Genomic DNA, 23,420 nt, shown 5'->3' with positions numbered 1-23,420 from the left:
AGGTTCTTCGGGGACCTCTATGATTATAGTTTTTAAAACTTTTTCTAACAAAGTTGGAGTTTGAACTTTCTCCATTTCCAAAATGTTTTGTTCCAACTTTATCAAAAGAAGCTTTAAGATCATCAATTTTCTTTTGATGATCATCATGAACTTTTGAAAATAAGTTATGCAAATCATTATTTTTCTTTTCAAAATCATCAATTTTGATTTGTAATTCTTTAATCTTACTTTCAAGCTCCTTGTTAGTTTTGGACATAAGACTGTTTTCATTTTTTAATTTTGAAATATCATTTTTGTATTTTGAAAATAGAGTCTTATAATCCGTAGCCAACCCATTATAATCCTCTAATAACTCATCATAAGATAAATCATCTAAATCGAATGAGTTAGAGGTTACCTGAGAGTTTTCCCCGATAGCCATCAAGAACAAGTTTGCTACTTCTTGTTCCTCTTCATCGGAGCCTTCTTCATCGCTCCATGTAGCTACATGGCCTTGTGCTTCTTCTTTGATTGACCCTTTTTCTTTAATTGAGGGCAATCCTATTTGGCATGCCCCGGCTTTTTGTATTCGTAGCAAATGATGGGTCCTTCTCCTTTGGTTCAGTTTTGTTCGTGCAAATGATGGGTCCTTCTCCTTTGGTTCAGTTTTGAAGCCTTCATTTCGTTTGAATTTTCTTCCTCGGTTGGGCCTCAATAATTTTCTGAACCGTTTGGCAAATAATGCCATTTCCTCGTCATCGCCATCTTTATCCAAATCACTCTCATCTTTTGTGAATTTGAGAGAACCTCAAACGTTCTTCTTTTTCTCCTTCTCCTTCTCCTTTGGTGTCTTATCAATCTTATCGAGGTCTACCTCATCTTGATGCATCATTTCATGAGTGAGGAGTGAACCGATTAGTTCTTCAAGGGTTAAGGACTTTAAGTTCTTAGCCTCGATGATTTTTTTCTTCTTTGATTGCCACGATTTTGGAAGTGAGTAAACCAAATTCCTCACAAGCTTTTCATTTGGAATGATCTCTCCATATGATTTGAGACCATTGACAATCGTGAAAAATCTATCCGTCATAGCTTTGATGTCTTCATCCGGTTTCATCCTGAAATTTTCATAACTATGAGTTAGAAGACTAATTTTAGATTCTTTTACCTCGTCGATGCCTTCATGAGTGACTTGTATTTGGTCCCATATTTCTTTGGCGGTTGTACAGATGAAACTCTTCCATATTCATCTGGTCCAAGAGCACAAAAATAATATGGATGGCTTTGGAGTTGAGCTGGAACATTCATGTCTCTCAACTCCACAATCTTGGGTGAGTGGAAGGTTTGATGTATCCATCTTCTATGGCATTCCATGCCCCATGTCACTTGCTTGAATGAAGTACATCATTCTAATCTTCTAATAGGCATAGTTAGCTCCATTGAAGAAAGGAGCTTGTTGACGGGCATTGAATCGAGAATAAAGTTAGAGTTTGAAGCGCCGACCATTGATGACTTAATATTGATGTAACTCTTCCCGAATTGACTCAATAGGAAATTAAACCTTCAAATGAGTGAGTCTTTGATACCAATTGTTGAGTTAATGCATCGACGAATATAGCCAAGAGGGGGTGAATTGGCAATTAAAATTTCGGTGGAAGCTTTTGTAGAAAATTAAAATAATTGTACAACAATTTAGAGTGGTTCCACTTTCTCAACCAAAGTCTACGTCCACTACCTTAGCTATCCACACTAAGGATTTTCCATAAATTCACTAATTTGTCTTTCTTTTGAGGACAAAGAATAACCTTACAAATCCTCAAGAATTATACCCCAAATTCTTGAGACACTCTCTCCCAAAGAGAACAATACAATTTTACAAACTTACAAGAAAATCCTCACAAGGAAAGATGTTTGCACAATTCTAGAACAAAGAAAGAACACTCAAATAATACAATTTAGCACAATAAGTGTTCTTGAAAGCAATGATGATATTGATGAAATTTGCTTAAAATTGCTCGAACTTGAGGTTTGATGCTTTCTCTTTGATTCTCTCTTATTCTTGTTTCTTGTTATTGATCAATGGCTCCAAAGTTTGTTATATACTCCTTCAATTGATTCTGAACGTTGGGGATGATTGTGGAGTCAATAGAATCGTTTAAGTGTGAAACAATTAATAAAATCAGTTGGGGGTGTGGTGCATCGATGCATAGTCAAGGTGCGTCGATGCATCAAGTGTAAATTTAAATATTTCGACCGTTGGAACACTTAGTGTATCAGTGCACTAAGGGTGAATTGATGCATAAAATGCATTCGATGTTTCAAACAAGCCTGAGTGCATCGATGCATGGTCTGTGCATCGATGCATAAAATGCATTCGATGTTTTCATAAAAACCTGAGTGCATCCATGTATGACAGTGCATCGATGCATAAAATGCATTCGAAATGGTGTGTGCATCGATGCATCAATGAGTGCATCGATGCATCCCTTCACAAATTTGATTTTTGGCTCGTTTTTTTGTTCGAAATACTTTGTGAAAATTGTTTCAAAAATATTTAAGTATAAAACACAACTTTACACTTTAGTAAGGATTGAAATTGAACTTTGAAAGACTTGGAGTAATATTTTATATTCGAATAATTATATAGAATATACTTAGAAAATCTTTTATAAAATCTTAAATTCATTTAACTTAATTTGTATATCGAAACATCAAAATATTTCACAAAAAATAAACTAAAAAATATTATTTCATGAGGGGAATCAATGGAAACACGCCTTGATTGATAAAGAGTGTGTTTTTAGGGATTGTTCATACAAAAGAATGCTCTTTTAATTTTTTTTTTAAAAATGATCATAATTTAAATATATATATTCGAATATGCAATTTTCATTATTTAGATGATGTACAATCACCTAGGTGACAATTTTGGGTGTGTGGGGGTGTTCATCATTCCTCATACGTACCTTTTAAAAATGAGTTTCTGGTTAAACACATGTATTTTTATCTTTAAAAATAATTTTTCTTAAAATTATTTTAAAAGATATTCTTATGTGTTTGACCTACCTAACCCAAAGGTCAATGACAACTCCAAATTTTTTTTTTCTAAACCCGATCTTTTTCAAATTAAGTTGATCACTCCCTCACCTATCCCAAAAAGCTTTAATTATTTTAAAACATTTACTTTTAATAATTATTAATAATATTATCTCTAATTATTTAAAAAAATATAACCAATATGACTTCTGATAATATTATTTTCATTTACTAAAATTTTTCTCAAACAGTCCTCCCTTTGTCTCTCAATTTCGCTTATTTCTTATCCAAAATCTCTCAAATTTTCATCAATTTCTTCACCATTTTCATCCATTTCTCCACCAAGATAACATCCATTACTTTCGCAGTGATTTTGCCTTTTAGATCAAGCTTGAGTCCTCTTTGCATTGTTTCCATTAGCAATGGAAAACTAGTGCGAAAAAGAATCTTTAATTCTAGAGTTCTGTTCTATTTTTTTGAGCTTTGTTTTCAATTGAATTCTATTAAATTTTATGGTTTTATGTTATAATACTTGGAGAGTATGTGAAAAAAACAATGATTAATGGATCAATGATTTTCATACCGGTTGTTTTATTTGCAATTGCAGTGTTATTCTTGCTATTCTAGAAATTGGATCTAGACTGACTAAGTAGTTCTTGATAATTAATCTAATTATTAAGAGCTGAAACTAGGGATTCTTGAAGTTTTTAATTGGGCATTTAGATGTTGACGATGATAGGTTAAAGATTGATAATGATCTTAAGAAATCGTCGGTTTGATCTTGATTTTTGTAGTATCAATCGATGAAATTTAGAGTGTTGTTTGGTTGATGAATTAATCTGAAATTCCATAAAGACTTGATGTAATTTGTTCATTATAAAGTGTTATTAAAGCTCCAGATTCAATGGCTGGCAAAGGAAATGTCAATACGATCATTCATTGAGGTGATTGATGTTGATTGTTCACTGCATTAGTGAGTTTGGTTGCGAATTCACACAATCTGTAGTTTATTTAGGGACTTAGGATTAGGTTAATATGACATATAAGTTTTCAGATAGTTATTTTCGATTCTTCTTAAGTATTTACAAGTAATTACGTTATAGAGATGCATGATTGGTCGCTTTGAAATGATAAACATGATGTACATTTTTTCGATAATTTTCAGCATGTGCATTGAATTATGCCCCCCTTTTTTTTGAAAAATTGTGATAAGTTGAAAACTTTGAGGCGTGTTTATAAGGGTAAAGATGGAGAAGAATCGAATAATGAATTTAATGATTTGTATTCTACTCTGTGAGATATTTACAACGATATCTCATACGTTCAAAATGGTTGAGTGATGAATGAGAAATTGATGCTCAAGTAGAGTACATGTGAATTGTGTTGTGAAAAGGAAAATGGAAAAAACCGATATCCCACATTGGTGGGATAACAAGCAAGGAAATGGTTTGCATATACAACTCACTTGCAAGTTATTGAATGAATTGGGTTGAAATTGTGCCTTGAGCTCAAGTGCAGGGGCGTAAATTGAAGCTTGCCGAATCTTCAGGGTTAGGGCGCACTTACACGACATGGGCAATGCGAATGTCTAGACCGATCAGGCCCCTCTTCGGTGGGCCTCCAATTTTATTTTAATACTAATTAATAGCCTTAATTTCGAAAAATATAGTTTCTCATTCTTCTCCTATGTGAAATTCTACAAATACCATGTAAACCTACTTAGAAACTAAGGATTGGCCGAAACTCTATCTTAAGGAATCTGCGTAGTTTCAGGCCTCAACCAGTTTCATTATCTCAAATTTTTATATTGTAACAATATTAAGACATATTTATCTTTTACCTTTCTTAAACAAATCTGAGACAGTTTGAAAAACTTGAGAAAATCAAGAAAAACAAATTAATTTTTGGGATTTATCCTTCTGTTTTAATAAGTTTGCTTATAGTGGACTAATCTATTTTAACATAAATTATCGGTGTGGTAACTTTGATTACTAATTTTGGTTCTGTTTCTTTAACAGAAAAATGGAAACAACAAATTCCAACGAGTTTCCCAGCTTGGATACTAGAATGACGGTTCTAGTTCATATTCAAAATCTGAATGTTAATCAATCAGCAGTGGCTATTAACCATGGTGAGAGGCAATTGAAATTTTGTGGAGAAAATTTCAAGATATGACAACAAAAGATGTGGTTCTATCTGACCACGGTGAACTATGCTAAGTTCTTGAAGGAAGATCATCTTACTTTTAAAGAAGGAGAATAAGAAAGAGAAGTGGATAATATCACTGCCTTCAATATGGTTGAAGCTTGGAAGCATTCTGACTTCATATGCTGGAACTATATCCTGAATTGTTTACATGATTCACTGTATCTAGTGTATTCTATGTATTAAATGGAAAAGAAATTGTGGGGGGTTTGGACCACAAATATCAATCTGAAGATTCTAGAGCTAAAAAGTTTTTAGTTGCCAAATTCTTGAAGTGTACTATGGTTGATTCCAAACCAATAGTGAAACAAGTGGGGAATTCTAACTAATTATTAATAGAATTCTCGCTGAAAAGATGGTCATTAACGAATCATTCCAGATGGAAGCCATTATTGAAAAGCTACCTATCAAGAATTACTTGAAGCATAATAAGAAGGAAATGATTGTGAAAGAACTTATTGTCAGACTTCGCATAGAAGAGGACAATAGATTCCAAAAAGCTCAACAAAGAATCCTTCAAGGAGGAAGGTGAATGTGGTAGAATTCAAGGACTTCAAGCAGGAAAAACATCCAATATACGTCAAATCTGGGACCTAAAGGTGGAATTTCCAGGAGGAAAAGTGCTACAATTGTAGAAAAATGGGGCACAAATCTATTGAGTGCTCACAAAGTAAATATTGTAGAGGACTTGGATCTATCTGTTGTAATCTCTGAAGCCAACATGGTCGACTCTAACCCATGAATGGTAGCTTAATACGGGAGCCACACATCATATTTGTTGCAACGAGGATTAATTTTTTGAGTTGATATTCTACAACAATGAGGAGAAGCTCTACATAGATAACACTGAGACTTCTGAGATCAAGGGGAAGGTTACTATGGTCTTGAAGATGACTTCTGACAAAGAACTCAAACTGCAGAATGAGTTGTATGTTCCTGACATACAGAAAAATCTTGTATCTGGGACACTTAAGTGTTCACGGCTTTATGATGGTGTTTAAGGGTCTGTTTGTTTGGCTGTAATTGGTTTTCTGGAATTTGAATTACTGGAATTTAAATTACTGGAAAATGAATTACTGGAATTTGAATTATGGAAATGGATATATTTCTGGAAAATGTTTCCGTAAAATAAATTACATTTTTCAAAAAAAAACATCTGGAAAACGTTTATGATGTTTGGAAGATATTATTTAAACTTTTTTCCACTAGTTGATGAGTTTTTAAAATTATTTATTACAAATATTAAATACAATAAAAAATTATTTATCATAAAACTTAATATTATTATTTTAAAATATTAAAATAATTATTTATTATTAAATATTGTTTTTATAATTTTATTAATAAAAATATTTTATTGGTATATTTTAGTGAAATAAAAAAATATTATATTTAATTATTATTAAAGTGATAGTGTTATTATATTTTAAAAATATTAATTAGTATTTAAATATATTTATTAAATATTATTAGATTATTATATTAATATTAAATATATAAATATTATTATTAAATATATAAAAAAAATATTATATATTTATTAAAATATAATATAATATATATTATAATATAATTGATTATTTATTATAATATTAAAAATATATTATATTATTTAAATATTAATAAATATTTTTTAAATATTTTAATAATTAATATTTTGATGAAAATTATATTAAAATATTTTATTAATATTAAATTCATAAAATAAATTATTTTGAGTATTTATTCTTTGAAGTGAAAAGTTCGGAAAATGACTTACGAAAAATTAGACCGTAAGTCATTTTTCAGAAAACACAAAGGAAACTTTGTTGACAAGGAAAATGAATTACGTTGACCAACCAGTTTTCCTCCAACTAAACCCTGGAAAACATTTTCCGGAAAATGAATTACGTGAAACAAACACGGAAAATATTTTCCGGAAAATGAATTACATGAAACAACACGGGATTTTGGGGAAAACTAATTCCGTAATTCATTTTACGGTAAACAAACAGACCCTAATCCAAAAGTTAATTCTTTCTAGGTCAAATGTTTGTGGGCAGATGGTTTGTATCTAATCATATGTGGAAACTCAATGCAATCTCTGTAAAAGCCAAAAGCATGAATAAAAATATCACTTCTTTCATTTATGCTTGAGTCATTTATGGCATGGTAGGCTTGGACATGTTAATTATGATACCTTGCGAAAGCTAATTAAACTTGGAACACATTCATTTTCACATCAAGTATAATCATAAATGTGAAACTGTTTTGAGGCAAAATTAACAAGATCATCCTTTCAAATAGTTGATAGAAATACTGAACTGCTTGATCTAGTACATAACGACATTTATGACTTAAAAATTTTACAAAAGAGGGGAGGGAATAAATACTTTATTACCTTCATTGACGGTAGCATGAAGTACTGTTATGTCTATTTGCTTAAGAGAAAAGATAAAGCTATAGAGAAATTTAAACTCTATAAGCAGAAAGTCGAAAAACAACTTAATAAAAAGATTAAGATGGTAAGAAGTGATCGTGGTGGTGATTACGTTGAACCATTTGATGAATTTTGTTCACAACATGATATTATTCACGAAGTAACACCACCATATTCTCCTCAATCTAATGGAGTAGCTGAGCGGAAAATCAAACTCTAAAGAGATTATGAATGCTTTACTAAGAAGATATGGGTTATCACAAAACATTAGGGGGAAACTGTTCTTTCACCTAATTACCTTTTAAACAAGGTACCCCGAAATAAAGAGAATAAGACACCATATGAGTTATGAAAAGGTCAAAAACCTTCATACAAACACTTGAAAATGTGGGCGTGTCATGCCAAGGTAGTGACCCCATTACCAAAGAAAATGAAAATAAGTCCTAAAACTATGAATTGTATTTTCATTGGCTATGCAGAACATAGCAATGTTTATTGGTTTCTTGTATATGAATCAAATAATCATGAGATTCATGAAAACACGATAATTGAATCAAAGAATGTATCATTTTTTTTGAAGAATATTCTCTTATAGAACCAGGGTGGTTGATTAAAGTTTAATAAAATGAACTTTAGAGACTAACAATGAAGATAGTCAAGATGATTAACAACTGAAATAAAGCCAAGAAGGAGCAAACAAGCAATAGTGGAAAGATTCTTTGGATCATATTTCCTGACCTTTATGTTGGAGGTTGAACCTTAAACATATAGTGATGCTATATGATTTTCGGAAGGCTTCTTATGGAATGAAGTCGTTAAAAGTGCGATCGACTCCATGATGAAAAATCATACATGAGAATTAGTGGATCTTTCTCTGGGAATAAAACCACTAAGTTCAAAATGAATTTTCAAACGAAAAATGAAAGTGGATGAAACAATTGATAAGTATAAGGTCATATTGGTAATAAAAGGTTACTGACAAGAAAAAGGCCTTGAATATTTTGATACATACTCTTATGTATCAAGAATAACATCCATAAGAATGATACTTGCAATTGTTTCATTGAGAAATCTAGAAGTACATCAAATGAATATTAATTTTTTTTTCTAAATAGAGATCTTACGAAGAAATATACATGGAACAACCTGAGTGTCACATAGTTTCAGGTCAATAAAGAAAAGTATGTAGATTGGTGAAGTCTTTATATGGACTTAAACAAGCACCAAAATAGTGGCATGAGAAGTTCAATAATGTATGATGACAAATGGCTTCAAGATAAATGAGTGTGACAAATGTGTATATGTCAAAATCACAAACATATGATATGTGATTCTATGTGTATATGTTGATGACATAGTTATTGTAGGAAGTAACAATGAAATGGTAAAACATACTAAAGATATGTTAAATTCAAGATTTAAAATGAAAGATATGGGATTGGCCGACATGATTTTGGGCATCCAAATTTAATGGTTATATGAAGGCCTCATACTGACTTAGTCACATTATGTGAACAAGATTCTTAAGAAATTTAACAAGGATAATTTTGTTATAGCCATAACACCAATAGATTCTTGTTCACACTTGTCTTAAACCCATGGTGAAAGTGTTCACCAAGTGGATATGCAAGGCCATAGGCATTCTAATGTATCTTATGAGTTGTACTAGACCAAACATCGCTCTTACTATGAGTAGTCTAAGCATATTACAAGCATTCCAAGAAAAGATCACAGGAAAGCGATAACAATGATATTGAGATATCTCAGATATACTAGAGACTATGGATTACATTATTCCAAAGATCTTACAGTCCTAGAAGGATACTTCGATGCCGATTGGATATCAGATATTCAAGATACTAAAGGTACAAGTGAATATGTATTCACTTTGGGAGAAGGAGCTATGTTATGGAAATCCTAAAGACAATCAGTTATAACTAGAGCCACAATGGAATATGAGTTTGTAGCTCTAGATAAATATAGATAGGAAGCAAAGTGGCTTTGATATTTTCTTGAGGATATACCAGAATAGCTGAAACCTATGCCAACAGTATGCTATTGTGACAACCAAGCAATAATTGCTAGAGCGAGAATTTCATGTACAACAGTAAATTGAGACATATGCGTCGTCGACATAATATTGTTAGACAATTGATCTGAAATGGAGTTATCTCTAGTAATTTTGCAAGATCAAAGGATAAAATCACGGATCCTCTAACCAAGGGGTTAAATCGAGATCAAGTTGAGAAAACATCTAAAAGAATAAGACTAAAGCCCATGAAAATTAAAGATGTTATGTGAAGTAAAACCCTACGTTGTTGAAAGGGAGATCCCTAGATCTAGGTTCAAAGGGACAACCTAATTACATAAACTATGTACGACCTAATTATATAAACTATGTACGGCCACAGAGGGGGTTTGTTAATCCCAAGTTTGTTGCTACGATGTAAATAATGATTAAAGTCTTATAGGCTACGAAAGCTTTTAATGACCATTGTGTGCTTCAATGAGTCAAGTAACATAAGTCTACTATGTGAGACTGAAGTGGGGCTAATTCTTGGAGACTATAGGGTATAGTTCTTTCAAACTCTTGTAGAACCAAGAGATGTTCATGGCTAATATGAATATACCCATAAGAACTAATATGCTTGTTAGATAGACATATGTGTGAAGTATATCATCATTTACACAAATGGAAAAATAGTTCAAGGACATAACATTTACTAGTTAGCCAGTAAAGTAAATATACTATCACAAGGGAAGGTTCAAAGGAGGATACCTACCTATCTTATGCAACTATCCTTCATAGGGTCTATCAAAAATGTTTTGATAAAATCATCAATTTCATTCATGTGGGGATTGTTGGAAAAATTGTGATAAATTGGAAACTTTGAGGCATATTTTCTAAGGGTAAAGATGGAGAATCGAATAACAAATTTAATAATTCATATTCTTCTCCATGATATATTTACAACGTATTTCATATACTTAAAATGGTTGAGTGATGAATGAAAAATTGATGCTCAAAGTAGAATACATGTGAATTGTGTAAAAAGAATGAGAAAACTCATATCCCACATTGGTGGGATAACAAGAAAGGAAATGGTTTATATACACAAACCCACTTGCTAGTTATTAAATGACTTCAATTAAAAATATGTCTTGTACTCAGGCGCAAGGGAAGTGCAAATCAAAGCTCATCGTGCCCATCGGGGTTGGGGGCGTAGGCGCACCAGTATGCCGTGGGTGATGTGAATGTCTGGACTAATCGAGCCCATCGAGGGGCCTATGAATATTTTACCTACTACGAATTAAATATTCTCCTTAAATGTGGCATATCTTTTTGAATATTATGAATTAGAAAGGATATTATATGATTTCCTTTAATTCAAATGTTAATATGGTATGATTTGGAATTCATATTCTGATTAAAGTGGTATTAATTAATTATTTCCTGATATTATTTGGATACTAATTAATAGCCTTTATTTCCAAAAATATTGTTTCCAATTCCTCTCCTATGTGAAACTCTATAAATACCGTGTAAACCTACTAGGTTTTACACAACTCAAATTCTTTTCTTCTCCTCTTGTTTTCGGTGATAGTCTCTAGCAATATATAGTTCGTGATCTTGCAAGTTGTGCTACTGTGCGCTGATCATATTGTGGTTTTATCCTGGGAGACAAACGACCAAAAGATCTCGAGCACCAAGGAGTGCCCGAAAATCTGTCTTAAGGAAACTGCGTAGTTGCATGCCTCAACCAGTTTCAAGTTTGTTATCTTGTCAATAATCGGGTTCTTTATTTTAATTTGTACCTTTTTGATATTAATACAAGTTTTATTTAATTTTATTTTTCATTTCAGATTGTTATATTGTAACATTTTTTATGCAAATACATGATACATTATTGGATATATGATATGGTACATGAAAGGTTTAAATACATGCACAACGTGAGTTGTTATAGCGGCACTTGAAGTGTTTATATGATAAGTGATTTAAAGGAAAATGATACTTATTTTCTACATATTTTTTCGACAGTGAGTTGGTGAATATTAAACCAGTTTTAAATGTGTTAAACATAGATCTATTGGCTATTGAATTCTCTTAAAGACACTTTGGAAATAGTGGCATTCTTTAGGGTTTTGATTATTACTCCACAGATACGATAAATGATACATGTTTAGAGATATAAGGCTAACAATTTGCTTTGTCTATAATTCTACATGGCTTATAGCCATATCAGACTCTTTGAGTCCACCACTGGTCATGAAATTATGTATATGAGATAATTCAAACTCTATTAGTTATACCGAGGCATTATAAGGAGATAAGTTTATCCATAGATGATTTAGTTTCATATGAGTCAATGCAAGCAAATAAATCAAAATAATGATGAATTGCAAGCAAAGATGCTAATGCATAATGTGTCTTGTTTTGAAGATATGATCTGCATGAATTAATGTTTTTATTTATGGACCTAAAATTCATGATTTACAGTCTTGAAAAGTATGATTTGATCTTGAACAAGTTACTTGATTTACAAGTAAGTTACGTGAGAAACTAAAGTTATTTGTACAAGCATACATGTTAATGTGTCTTGTTTGAAGATATGATCTGCTGATTAATGTTTTATTTATGGACCTAAAATTCATGATTTACAGTCTTGAAAAGTATGATTTGATCTTGAACAAGTACTTGATTTACAAGTAAAGTTACGTGAGAAACTAAAGTTATTTGTACAAGCATACATGTTGATGTTCCTAAGTAACTTATGTGATAACGTTGGCTTTGTCGTGTGTTATGAATTCACTAACTTCAATTGGGCTCACAGTCGTTTGTTTACCATGTTAAAAGTCGTAAAGGTAATTAGGAGTGGAGTGAAGCTACTGTATCAATTCTCGTTAAAGTTGATTTGGTAAATAAAGAACTATGGTGACTATGGTTCTTGGCAAAATGTAGGATGCTATCATGTTGGGATTAGACGATTGCATAATAATTTTCATGTTGTTTTGGACCCTGGACAAATGGACTTTTTTTGAATTTTGGTTGGACTTTATGATGGCTTTATGTGGTTGATTGATTGTTATGAAAATAAATGAAGTATGTTGAGCATGTTGAATGAATAGCTTTAATATGATTTTCAAGCATGATAAGTTGCATGATGCAATGATAAATTGTGTTGCCATGAATTAGTGTTGTTCCTGACTTGTCAATTGAAGCATGATTGTCTAAATCATGTTTGTGTTTACATTATGCGAATTGACCAAAATATTCCAAATTGCGTTTTTGCATACTCAATGTGTAAAAAACATGGCCAATAATGCAAACTCATTAATTACAGCATGTTTAAGTGTTGATTGAGTGATGTAAAACATGAACAATATGTTTAACATGTTGATCTTGATGTCTAAAGTGTGTTACTTGATGACCATTAATGTTAGATACCATTAGAAGTTTTAAAACCAAAGGATGCAGTCTATCCAGTATGCTTAATCATATAGAAAGGATCGATCTCTTTGCACGGAGGATCAATTCCTTGAGTTCTGTATCACGTGAAACTCTTATGAAATTGAATATTTAAGTCCTTCAATGCGATTTTAACTTATGATTTCCTAAAATGAAATGTTTACAAAATGGTCATTGAATCTTGGGACGTGAAATTAAGGATCAAGCTTAATTAATTTGAGTTGAGTTTTCACAAGTAGTCATATGGTTATTTAATTTCATGTCTGATCTGAAAAATTAGGGAAAAACATGTAAAACATGAAATTTTATATGTAATTCGATTTAGTCCCTAAAACATTTTGTTGCTTAATTGAATGTCAATTTGATGTCCTTTTGATATGAAAATGGCGTGCTTCCTTAAAATGATTTTTAACTTCATTTTGTGAATTTAGTTTTTTTTTTGGCATGTTTGTATGATGTGTGAAAAAACGAAAACACCCCTAAAGCAAGGTAACATTTTAAATGAAATTTTATACGAATGAACTTGCAATTAGTATGTTAAGTTAGTGTGTACTTACTTTGCATAATTTATGATTTATTTGATTGCAAGTATGCGTTGAATGACAACTTTTAGTAGCAATTTCTATTGGTTCAATTCGGTGGCTAATGTAGCATTCAGTATCCAGGTTAGACCTCCTTGATCAATATAAGTGTTATAGGTCGCATGGATGTTCAGTGGAAGGGAAATAAAAATAGGCGAGCAAAGGATGAACAATTGAGTGTTTTTCCCCCTCTTCCCCAACTATATATGGTGAGTTATATACAAATACCCTTAGTTGGTGTTAGACCTAGAGTGATAATGGCTACTTGTTAGTTAACAAGGTAAATAGATCTATTTGTCAGATAATAAATTTAACTGATATTGTTAGTATGTCAGTGATCATATCAATAGACTTTAGCTGACAAAAAGATAAAACTTTCGAAGACTTCAGAATTTGATAGGAGGAGGAATGATAGTAAAAGTGTGGTTGTAGAAGAATTTTGAAGGTGGTACATAACCCTCAATAATTTTAGTGAAGATTCCATTAGGCATATATATCTGATGAAGAAAGCAACCACCAATTTTATGAAAAATCCACCTTGTTAATGTGCTTTTAAAGTGGATGTAACTGTCAAAGGCCAAAGAATGGAGGGAGAATTGTCATGTAAGAAAAGCAAGAATTTTCTCTCCTAATCCTTGGAGGATGAATTGATGGATGAAATCATAAAATTTGTTCAAGGAGTGTTTGTATAAATATCTGGCCGAGTTCTTTTGTATATTTTGGACCTTGAGGCTTTGAGAATTCATCATTGATGGTCTTTTTTGAAAAAAATAAATCTTTATAAGGTTAAATTGTGTACTTATTGATATAAATATGAAAAAAGAAAAAGGAACCATTTATATAACTTACTTTTTGTTATTTTTACAAACAGTTGGGGGTGGCGGGGGGGAATAGAGTAATGCTTGCCATCGATATCTTGAAAGTTCAATTTCATTTCATTTATGGAAACATTAAACAAAAAAGGAACAATGGGTGTTTCTCCAAATTGGAAAAGATTGTGGCAAAAAGCAATGGGGAGAGGTGGGTGATAAAAAACTATGGAGGAACTTTTAGAAATGGATTTCTAAATGGCAAAGTGTAGTCTTGCCCCTTTCCTTTGGATTACAGCGAAGGGACCCCCACAAAGCACGTTAACTCACATTGAAGCACATATCATCCACTCTTCATCACTCATGTTACTCCGATGCTAAAGCACCTGTCGTTTACTGCCATTTCCTCTTTGCTTTAATTTCACATTGTTATCAGATAAAAGCTAACGCTTTTTCTTTCGTTTGTTTATGGTATCAGCTATCATCATCAAATAAGGGATGGGCACAGTTCATTAGTGCTGTAATTGGGTTTAAGGGTAAGTTTGACATTGCTTTTGAAAAGTTATATTAAAGTGTTATAAAAAATACTTTTAAAAGTGATTTAAAAATATGCAATTTACATTTAACACTTGAGATTGATATTAAAAGTGGTTTTAAAAGACAAATTTATATTTTAGATATTAGGTTATAAATTAAAAATTTATTATTTAAATTACATTTACACTCATTAATACTATGATATTTAAAATATATCAACTTAAATTATAATAAAAATATTTAAAATAACTCATAATAATATTTTATATATGAAATTCAAAAACATACTTACTACAATATAATTATGTATTTCTTTGAATTTTGCATAGCAACCTCTCCCACCGTAAAGATGTTAGGAAGAAAAAAAAATTCATTGTTATAAGCTTTAATTATTTGTAAGATAGTACAACCCACCCATTTAATGAAGGTTAAAATTGGTATTTTCAACCCAATAATGCATTTATTTGGAATTACTTTTGGTTAAAAAGCAATCCCAAACGAGGCCTAATAGATGAGTTTGACATTTAAATTTAATTAAGTTCTACTTGTAAAATTTGAGTTTAATTAAAATTAAGTTATACAAATCTAAATATTAAACGTATTAAATTTTATTTTATTTTCTTATTTAATTTTTGTTTTATCTTTTCTGAATCATTTAAAAAAATCTATTTCGACAATCAAAGTCTTCTAAATAAGTAGTCTTCAAAGGATCTCTCCATTAACCATATTAATCATGGACGATTCTACAAGATTTCACAACCTCCGACCAGCTATCTTCTATTGACATAATTTTTGGTAAGCTTAAGTGATCTGTCAAAGTTATATATATTGTCAGGTGATCATAACTATTCAAATTGTTAACCTATGAGTAACAATCATGATCTTAGGCATGATACTAACACTAAAGATCTCTATATAAACCCTTCACGTCAGACTAAGGGGGACTCTCTTCTTGTACAAACTCTCTTCATCACGATGAATCAGACGCTATCCATTGTTTGTAATACTCATTCAAATCATTGATTATAATCTTAGTCCAAATCAAAATAAGTGAATTAATGATTTTGATAGTTAAATGAGTTAATTATACAAATGATTTAAGAGATGCAAGTTTAATCATTTACACATACTTAAAAATTGTATTAAACTCACTCGATGGTTTAAATAGGATGAGCTTGATTGAAGAGAGAGAGAGAGAGAGAGAGAGAGAGAATTAACGTGAAAAGATTGCTTGATTGAACTGCAACTACAAGGCACAGGATCTTTCCCTTGTTGTATTGCATTTGTACATTTTCACACTTATCATACATAAAATTAAGTTAGGCCTTTCACCATCAACATTTGGATGGAAACTGTAAGAAAAAGAGTGAAATCTCACCTTCAAATGTTTTCACTTGTGTTGTGGGATCTCCTTTGAAGGCTAACCAATGAGAAGTATGCTCCACTGGGACCCTTGGCCAACAAGGATTGATGGGTCCCTTTCTCCACCACTTTCCCTTTGTCCAACACTGCAATTTGGTCACAGTTTTGAATGGTACTTAGCCTATGAGCCACCACCACACTGGTCCTCCCAACCATGATCCTCTCAAGTGCTTCCTGCACTGTTTTCTCTGCTTGGCTATCAAGTGCACTGGTGGCCTCATCTAAGAGCAAAATTGTAGGGTTTTTCAGTATGGCTCTTGCTATTGCGATGCGTTGCTTTTGTCCCCCAGAAAGCTGCAATCCCCTATCTCCACACCATGTGTTGTAACCATCTTTTAACCCTGAAATGAACTCATGAGCATTGGCTGCTATGGCTGCCTCAATGATCTGTGATTCATCCATCTTGTCAGATGCTCCATATGCAATATTTTCTCTTATGCTGCCTGCAAATAATGAGGGCTCTTGGCTAACCAGTGCTATGTGTTTCCTTAGTGACCTTAGCCGGTATGACCTTATATCCCTACCATCAATTTTCACTGAACCCTCGATTGGATCGTAAAATCTCTCGATTAATCCGATGATTGTTGATTTCCCTGACCCACTTTGTCCAACCAGTGCAGTTGATTTTCCTTCTTCTATTTTGAGGGAGAAGGCTCTAAAGATCATGACATTGGGTCGGGCAGGGTATGCAAAGTCTATGTCACAGAGTTCCACATGGCCTGATATCATTTCAGGGTTGTATCCGTCGAGATCTTCGGGTTCAATAGTTGTGTATCTGTCTAATACAGCAAAGACTGATTCAACTGCTTCTGAGCCCTTGGAAAGGTCTGAAGTCATGCTTCCGGCGTCAGCTATCACACGGCCAGTGCTTACCAAGATCATAAATGTCTCGAACAAAGCCTTTGCAGTGATGTAACCTTGAGAGATGAGTTTACTACCATACCAAAAGTCTAAGGCCCATGTACAAGTTGTTAGGCTTTGTGATGTTCCGAGTCCGATACCGGCAAACCATGATTGACGTATGCTCTCTCTCCGAGGGCCTTCTTGAGCCATTTCGAGCATTTTTAGGATTCTGTCTTGGGATGAGAAGGCGGTGATGGTTCGAAGGTTGGAAACTGCCTCTGCAGCCAGCTTGCTGGTTTCACCTTGGGCTTTGATAGCCTTCTGAGACATGCTTTTTAGCAACACACGTCTCGTGTAGAAACAAACGATTATGATCGGTTGAACCGCGATCATAACAACTGCAAGCCTCCAAGCTATGACCAAGCCCATGGTGCAAGCTATGGTTACTGCTGACATAGTTTGCACAATCAATGCCATTCTATCACCTACCAAGGATCTCAGCTGCGAAAACAAACATAACCAAAATTCGGTTTTTCTTAGTTTATTAGTTCATCGTCTATTTTATTGTAGATGATAATCATAAACTATGGATATCATTCAATATGCAGATTAGAATATGAAAAATGCTAACCACATTGGCATCCTTGACAAGTCTGGAGCAGATAGCACCACTCGAATTCTCATCCCGATCAAACCAGCCTACTTCAAATGTCAGTATCTTCGAAAACATCCTCTCTCGAATCCTCTTCACCAAGTACTCTCCCATGTAGGCGAAATTATAATGCTGACCAACATTAATCAGCAACGAAAACACCGATAACCCCAGAAAGCAAAAGGCGTAGAACTTCGTCTTCTCCTTAATCTCATCGTGATCGATTAAAAAATACACCGATAGCATAGATCCTAGTGAGAATGCATAAACAGGTTGCACTGCACCAAATAGGATTGCACTCGAACACCCCATTATTGCTTGTTTCCATTCTGGTAAGTTCAATGCCAACAATCTTCTAAAAGATGGCATTGGTAACTTCTGATCTTCCACTAAAGATTCTCTAGGCAATGAAGCAATGTTTTCAGTAAATGAACTGGCGGAATTCGACCGACTAACGAAAGAGAGTCTGTGGCTACTTGTGCTGTAAATGTCCAAATTTGATATCGAAGATGATACATATGTAGGTAAATCCCGGTTGGCTTCTACAAAGGTCTTTTCTTTCTCTATTTTCTGAAGGCGGACTAATGAAGTATAGTGACCGATATCGTTTTCTATCAACTGATCATGTGATCCTGTTTCGATAACCTGGCCATTTTGGACAACCGCTATAAGGTCAGCATTGCGAATGGTGGAAAGGCGGTGGGCAATTATTATGGCGCTGCGGCCAATGGCAACTTGATCTATTGCTTGTTGCACTACTCGTTCAGATTCCGAGTCTAGTGCACTTGTTGCTTCATCTAGAAGAAGGATTCGTGGTGCTTTTATTATTGCTCTTGCTATAGCAATTCTTTGCTTTTGTCCACCAGACATTTGAACCCCTCTTTCACCAACCTGTTCAAAAGGTTCATCCAAAACAATGGTTTTAAATGTTCAATTACGCGACGAATTATGTTTATTTCTTTAATTAACGAAGTGATTGAACTTCTAAACAAAGGCAGAGAACTGAGAAAAACCTGAGTTTCATAACCATGGGGCAACTGACAGATGAAATTATGGGCATTTGAGGCTTTAGCTGCTTTAATAACCTCTTCCATGCTAGCATCTTCTTTTCCAAAAAGAATGTTCTCCTTAATTGTTGTAGCAAAAAGTGATGGTTCTTGACTCACCAGACCCATTTGTGACCTTAGCCACTTGACCTGCAACTTATCTATAGCAATCCCATCAAGCAATATCTGTCCCCCAAGTGGGTCATAAAACCTTTGTAGTAGTGCTATGACTGTTGATTTTCCCGAGCCACTATTGCCCACTAAAGCCACTGTCTTTCCAGCTGGAATGTGTAGGCACAAATCTTTGAAAATCATGGTGTCTGGCCTTGATGGATATGCAAACTCAACATGCCTGAATTCCACTTCTCCTGAAACTTTTCCAAATACTTGTCCTTCCAAATTGTCTGAATCAATCTTGGGGACTCGTTTCATCACTTTCGTAATCCGTTCCGCAGCGGTACATGCTTCGGAGAAACACTTGACGTTGGCCAAACTAGCTCCCAATGATCTGATCATCAGCAAAAACCAATAGATGTTACATGTTTGAACTTTTTTATCCTAAAACACAGACAGTCAATGTAGAAAAGCTAGAAGGAAATTACAGGCCTCCCATGGCAATGGCAGCAGAGACAATGAAAACTGTCCCTCCTGGAGCACCATGGTACATGACCATCCTACTGCCATAGTAAGACATGAAAGACCATGTGGCAAAAACGATCCCATTGCTTCCGATTGCAAGACCCTTAGCCAAACCTTGTCTTAACCCCAACTTCACAGACACTTGTAAAGCTGTGGAGAATTCTGCAATGGCTTTGCTTTCACCAACAAAGGAATAAACTGTCCTAATAGAAGATATTGCCTGTTCTGCAATTGTTTCTGCCTTACTGTATTCTTCACTCATCTTTCTAGCTATTCCTATCAACCCTCTTCCATACATTAAACCGGGAATCACCAGAAGAACAACAAAAGGAATTCCCACTATTGTTAGTCTCCATAGCATTATGAACGCTACCATATAACATCCAACAAATATTGCAACATTCATCAGAAAATTTGGAACCTGCATAACATCATCTCCCATTAGTAATTAAATAACTTGTTTTTATTCAATAATTTAACAGAAAAAAGGGACCTTTTCACTGAGAACATCTTGGATAATTAGACTATCATTTGAAACACTTGTGATAACTTCAGCTGAGTTTGTAACATGCAAATCAAAGTATCCCACATCTTGCCTTAGGATAGCTTTCAGATAACTAGCTCTCATTCTTGTTGCTTGTCTCTCACCTGTTCTTGACCAGCAAAATCCTTCTAAAAAATGACAAAACGTCATAAACTGTTATTAAAAGATTGAATTATCAATGTAAATATTAAAATATTAGTTATTTAATTTTTTATCATTAAACTGTTATTTTCTAATATTAATATTTCAAATAGTAGAAAGTTAATAAATATTCTTAAAAACCAGATTATTAAATACTCAAATTAACACTATTTAAAGTATTAGATTAATATAGAATTATCAATGTAATTATTTTAAAACTTTTAATATATTACAATAATTATTAATATTATTTTTTATAAATATTTATAATATTAAAAAAAATCATATTTTTATATTGTAAAACATTTTTTTATTAATTATTTATATTTCATATATTCAATATTAAAAAACTAAAATAAATCATATTCCAAAAAATATAAAAAAATACTATTTAAATATGCATGTTCAATAATATTGAAAAGTGTAAGATTTGATATCAATATTTTAATATTTTTAAATATTGTTATAAATTATTATTACAAATTTATTATTGATATAATAATTCTTTATTAATTAAAATTAACTTTCTTTGTTTGTCTTTTCTTAAGAGAATTATTTTATGAAAAATGAGTTAAGTTTTTGAGAAAGGGAAGGGTTTTTTTTATTTTATAAATTAGGGGTAAGTTCAAGTAGTCTGTTCAAAGTCTCAATTGGAAAAGGGAAGTTCTGATTTTTTTTATTAATATATGGTGATTATAAGATATTATTTGTTCTAAAGATTCTCTATCATTTGACAATGAAAGCTCAAACACGCTTACAGTCTCTGATGCTCGAACTTGGATGTTCTAAGGATAACAATTATCTTTTTAACCACTTAGTAATTTGGTTAGTAAAGAAAAAGAACATTTTTAAGTCATTTTCAATGGAGCAAATACCCTATCATATAAACTTACCTAGAAAACAAGTAATCCATGACCCGCAAGCCAAGTACAACAAAACAATTGAATTCTGCAACCCATGAAACCAAAGCATGTTAGCCTCTGTTAGTCTGCATGTATGTGATTTAAAAAAAACCATAGAAACCAAGAGAAAAAAAAATAAAAAAAAGGACCCTGTTGATGTTATGAATGAAAATGTCTGCAGTGAAAGCTGAAGAATGACCCAGATTATTCATCAACTTGCTGGTAACAAGCAAAACAAGAGGTGTACTAAACCCATCACCAACAGCTCCAATGAAGCCAAGAGTCATCAACCACATATCTACTCCATCAGCATGCATGAAAATGGATCTTACAGACCCATTTATCTTCTTCAGCACTGCACGACTTTTCTGCTTCTCATCACCCATTTTTTAAGGAGAAAAAAAGAAGCAAAGATTCTCAAAACCCAAAGGTATTTTGTTTGTGTTGCTTGCCTCTAGAATAGCCTTTGAGACAAGTGAGAGGAGAAACAAGTGATAGGGTGATATTTTTGGATGTGTGTTAGGAAACAACCATGGGAAATATCATGTATATATAGTTGTTCTTTGTGGGGTTTATTATTGCTAGTGATAAGTAAACTATTGAAAATAAAAAAAATTATTATTTCAATTTAGAAAAAAATAGAAAGGAAAATGAAATTAATTCTTTCAGAAAATGTGAAATAACCTTCTTATCCCTTATATAAATTGTTCTATGAAAAGAGTATAATTCAAAAAAGTTCATTAGACAAATTCTTCATTTCCTTTCCATTATTTAACAAAACAAAATGTATAACAAATTGTTTGGTTTTAGAAAATATTTTTGTTTTTTGTTTTTACTTAAAATAAAAAATGTTGAAGAAATGGGTTTGATTGTAAAATTAAAAACTGATTTATAGAAAATAAAAATAAGTGAAATAGAAAAACATAAAAAATATATTTTCAATATTTTTATTAAAATTATTTTAAAATTTTGAAAAATAGGAAAATACGAGATCTATATTTTTTAACTTAACTTTTACAGGGGTTTAAATCATTAAACAATGATTTTTTGACTTAATGGTATATCAAACCCTCAAACTTTTGTAAAAAATATCAATATGTCCCAAGGCATTTTTTACATTCAATGTGGTCCTTAACTAATTTTTTTAATAATCTAAATTTGTAGTATTTTTATATTTAATTTATTGAGTACCTTAATAATTTTTTTATATTTTAAATTTAAATAAATGTTAATTTTTAAAAAAATAAATAAGTCATCAAACTTTATAAAAAATTAATTAGACCCTCATACTTAGACAAAAAAAATCAATTAAACTTATCTACCACATTAGTGTTCATCGTGTACTACCACGACAACATCATCAACAGTCACATCAAGATCGTAGATTGTGATGTAAGTTTTGTAAGCTGACATGGAATGTCGTGATGATCAACGTTTTATTTCGTAAGTCAAAATGTTAGATTGATTTTTTCGTTATTTAAGGGTTATATTGAGTACAAAAAATATTTAAAGGCTACACTAGATTATTATTATTATTATTTTGCAAAAGTTTGATAACCTCAAATACCATTAAACGTAATTTTTATTTTAATGATACTTTTGTGTGCTCTTGCTTACAACAATATTTTTATGTGTAATTTTTAAATCTTATTGATATCCAATATGCACCAACATTATATTATTATTACAAACTAAAATATTTTTCTTTGTTATGAAACTTCTTATCAACTTTATTGTTTTATATTTACATAACTCGCATATTAAAATTATGTATTTTAATAATTTTATTTTAATTTAATTATTTAATAACTATTTTCTCATATATATTTTAAAAATTAAATATCAATTGCATTTTTACCTTTTCCTTTTATGAATTCAAGTTTTCATTTATATTAATCAAACATGTTTTCTAATTTTTAGAAATTTAAAAATGAATATTATTTTTTAAAAATAAAAAATAGTAAACAGAAATAGAAAATATTTTCTAAAACCAAACGAAATTATTTTTCTTTCCCTTACATTTTTAAGTATCGAAATAAAAATCATATATTTCATTTTATTTTATTATGATATTTTCCTTTTCCTCTCCTCTATAAAATTCATATATGGAGTGAAAATATTTTTATTCTATTTCCTAAATTAATTAAACAAGCATATTAAAAAATAAAAATTATTGAATTAACATTTGTTAGCTCTTT

At 31.9% G+C, this 23,420-nt stretch overlaps 1 protein-coding gene across 1 annotated transcript; it reads right to left on the bottom strand.

Annotated features, from left to right (window-relative positions):
* Positions 1-16,344: 16,344 nt before the first annotated feature.
* Positions 16,345-21,627, bottom strand: LOC120205724 (ABC transporter B family member 15-like). The gene is made up of 7 exons (XM_039205552.1): positions 21,372-21,627; positions 21,214-21,268; positions 20,129-20,307; positions 19,599-20,056; positions 18,964-19,504; positions 17,930-18,841; positions 16,345-17,799 (listed from the first exon to the last, which is right to left on the bottom strand). Exons 1-7 carry the CDS (start codon positions 21,606-21,608, stop codon positions 16,414-16,416), a joined length of 3,768 nt encoding a protein of 1,255 aa, XP_039061483.1. The 5' UTR covers positions 21,609-21,627; the 3' UTR covers positions 16,345-16,413.
* Positions 21,628-23,420: the final 1,793 nt, after the last annotated feature.

This window comes from Hibiscus syriacus, unplaced genomic scaffold, assembly GCF_006381635.1.
Source record: "Hibiscus syriacus cultivar Baekdansim isolate YM2019G1 unplaced genomic scaffold, ASM638163v2 tig00012840_pilon, whole genome shotgun sequence".
NCBI lineage: Eukaryota > Viridiplantae > Streptophyta > Magnoliopsida > Malvales > Malvaceae > Hibiscus > Hibiscus syriacus.
The sequence above is the reverse complement of the archived record's forward strand: the minus strand, read 5'-3'. Positions and strand labels throughout refer to the sequence as shown.

Coding starts and splice junctions, on each gene's coding strand:
- LOC120205724 (XM_039205552.1), bottom strand. CDS start 21,608: ATGGGTGATGAGAAGCAGAAAAGTCGTGCAGTGCTGAAGAAGATAAAT. Junction 20,308..21,213: donor ATGGATTACTTGTTTTCTAG/GTAAGTTTATAT, acceptor GTCATTTTTTAG/AAGGATTTTGCTGGTCAAGA. Junction 19,505..19,598: donor GCCATTGCCATGGGAGGCCT/GTAATTTCCTTC, acceptor GCTGATGATCAG/ATCATTGGGAGCTAGTTTGG.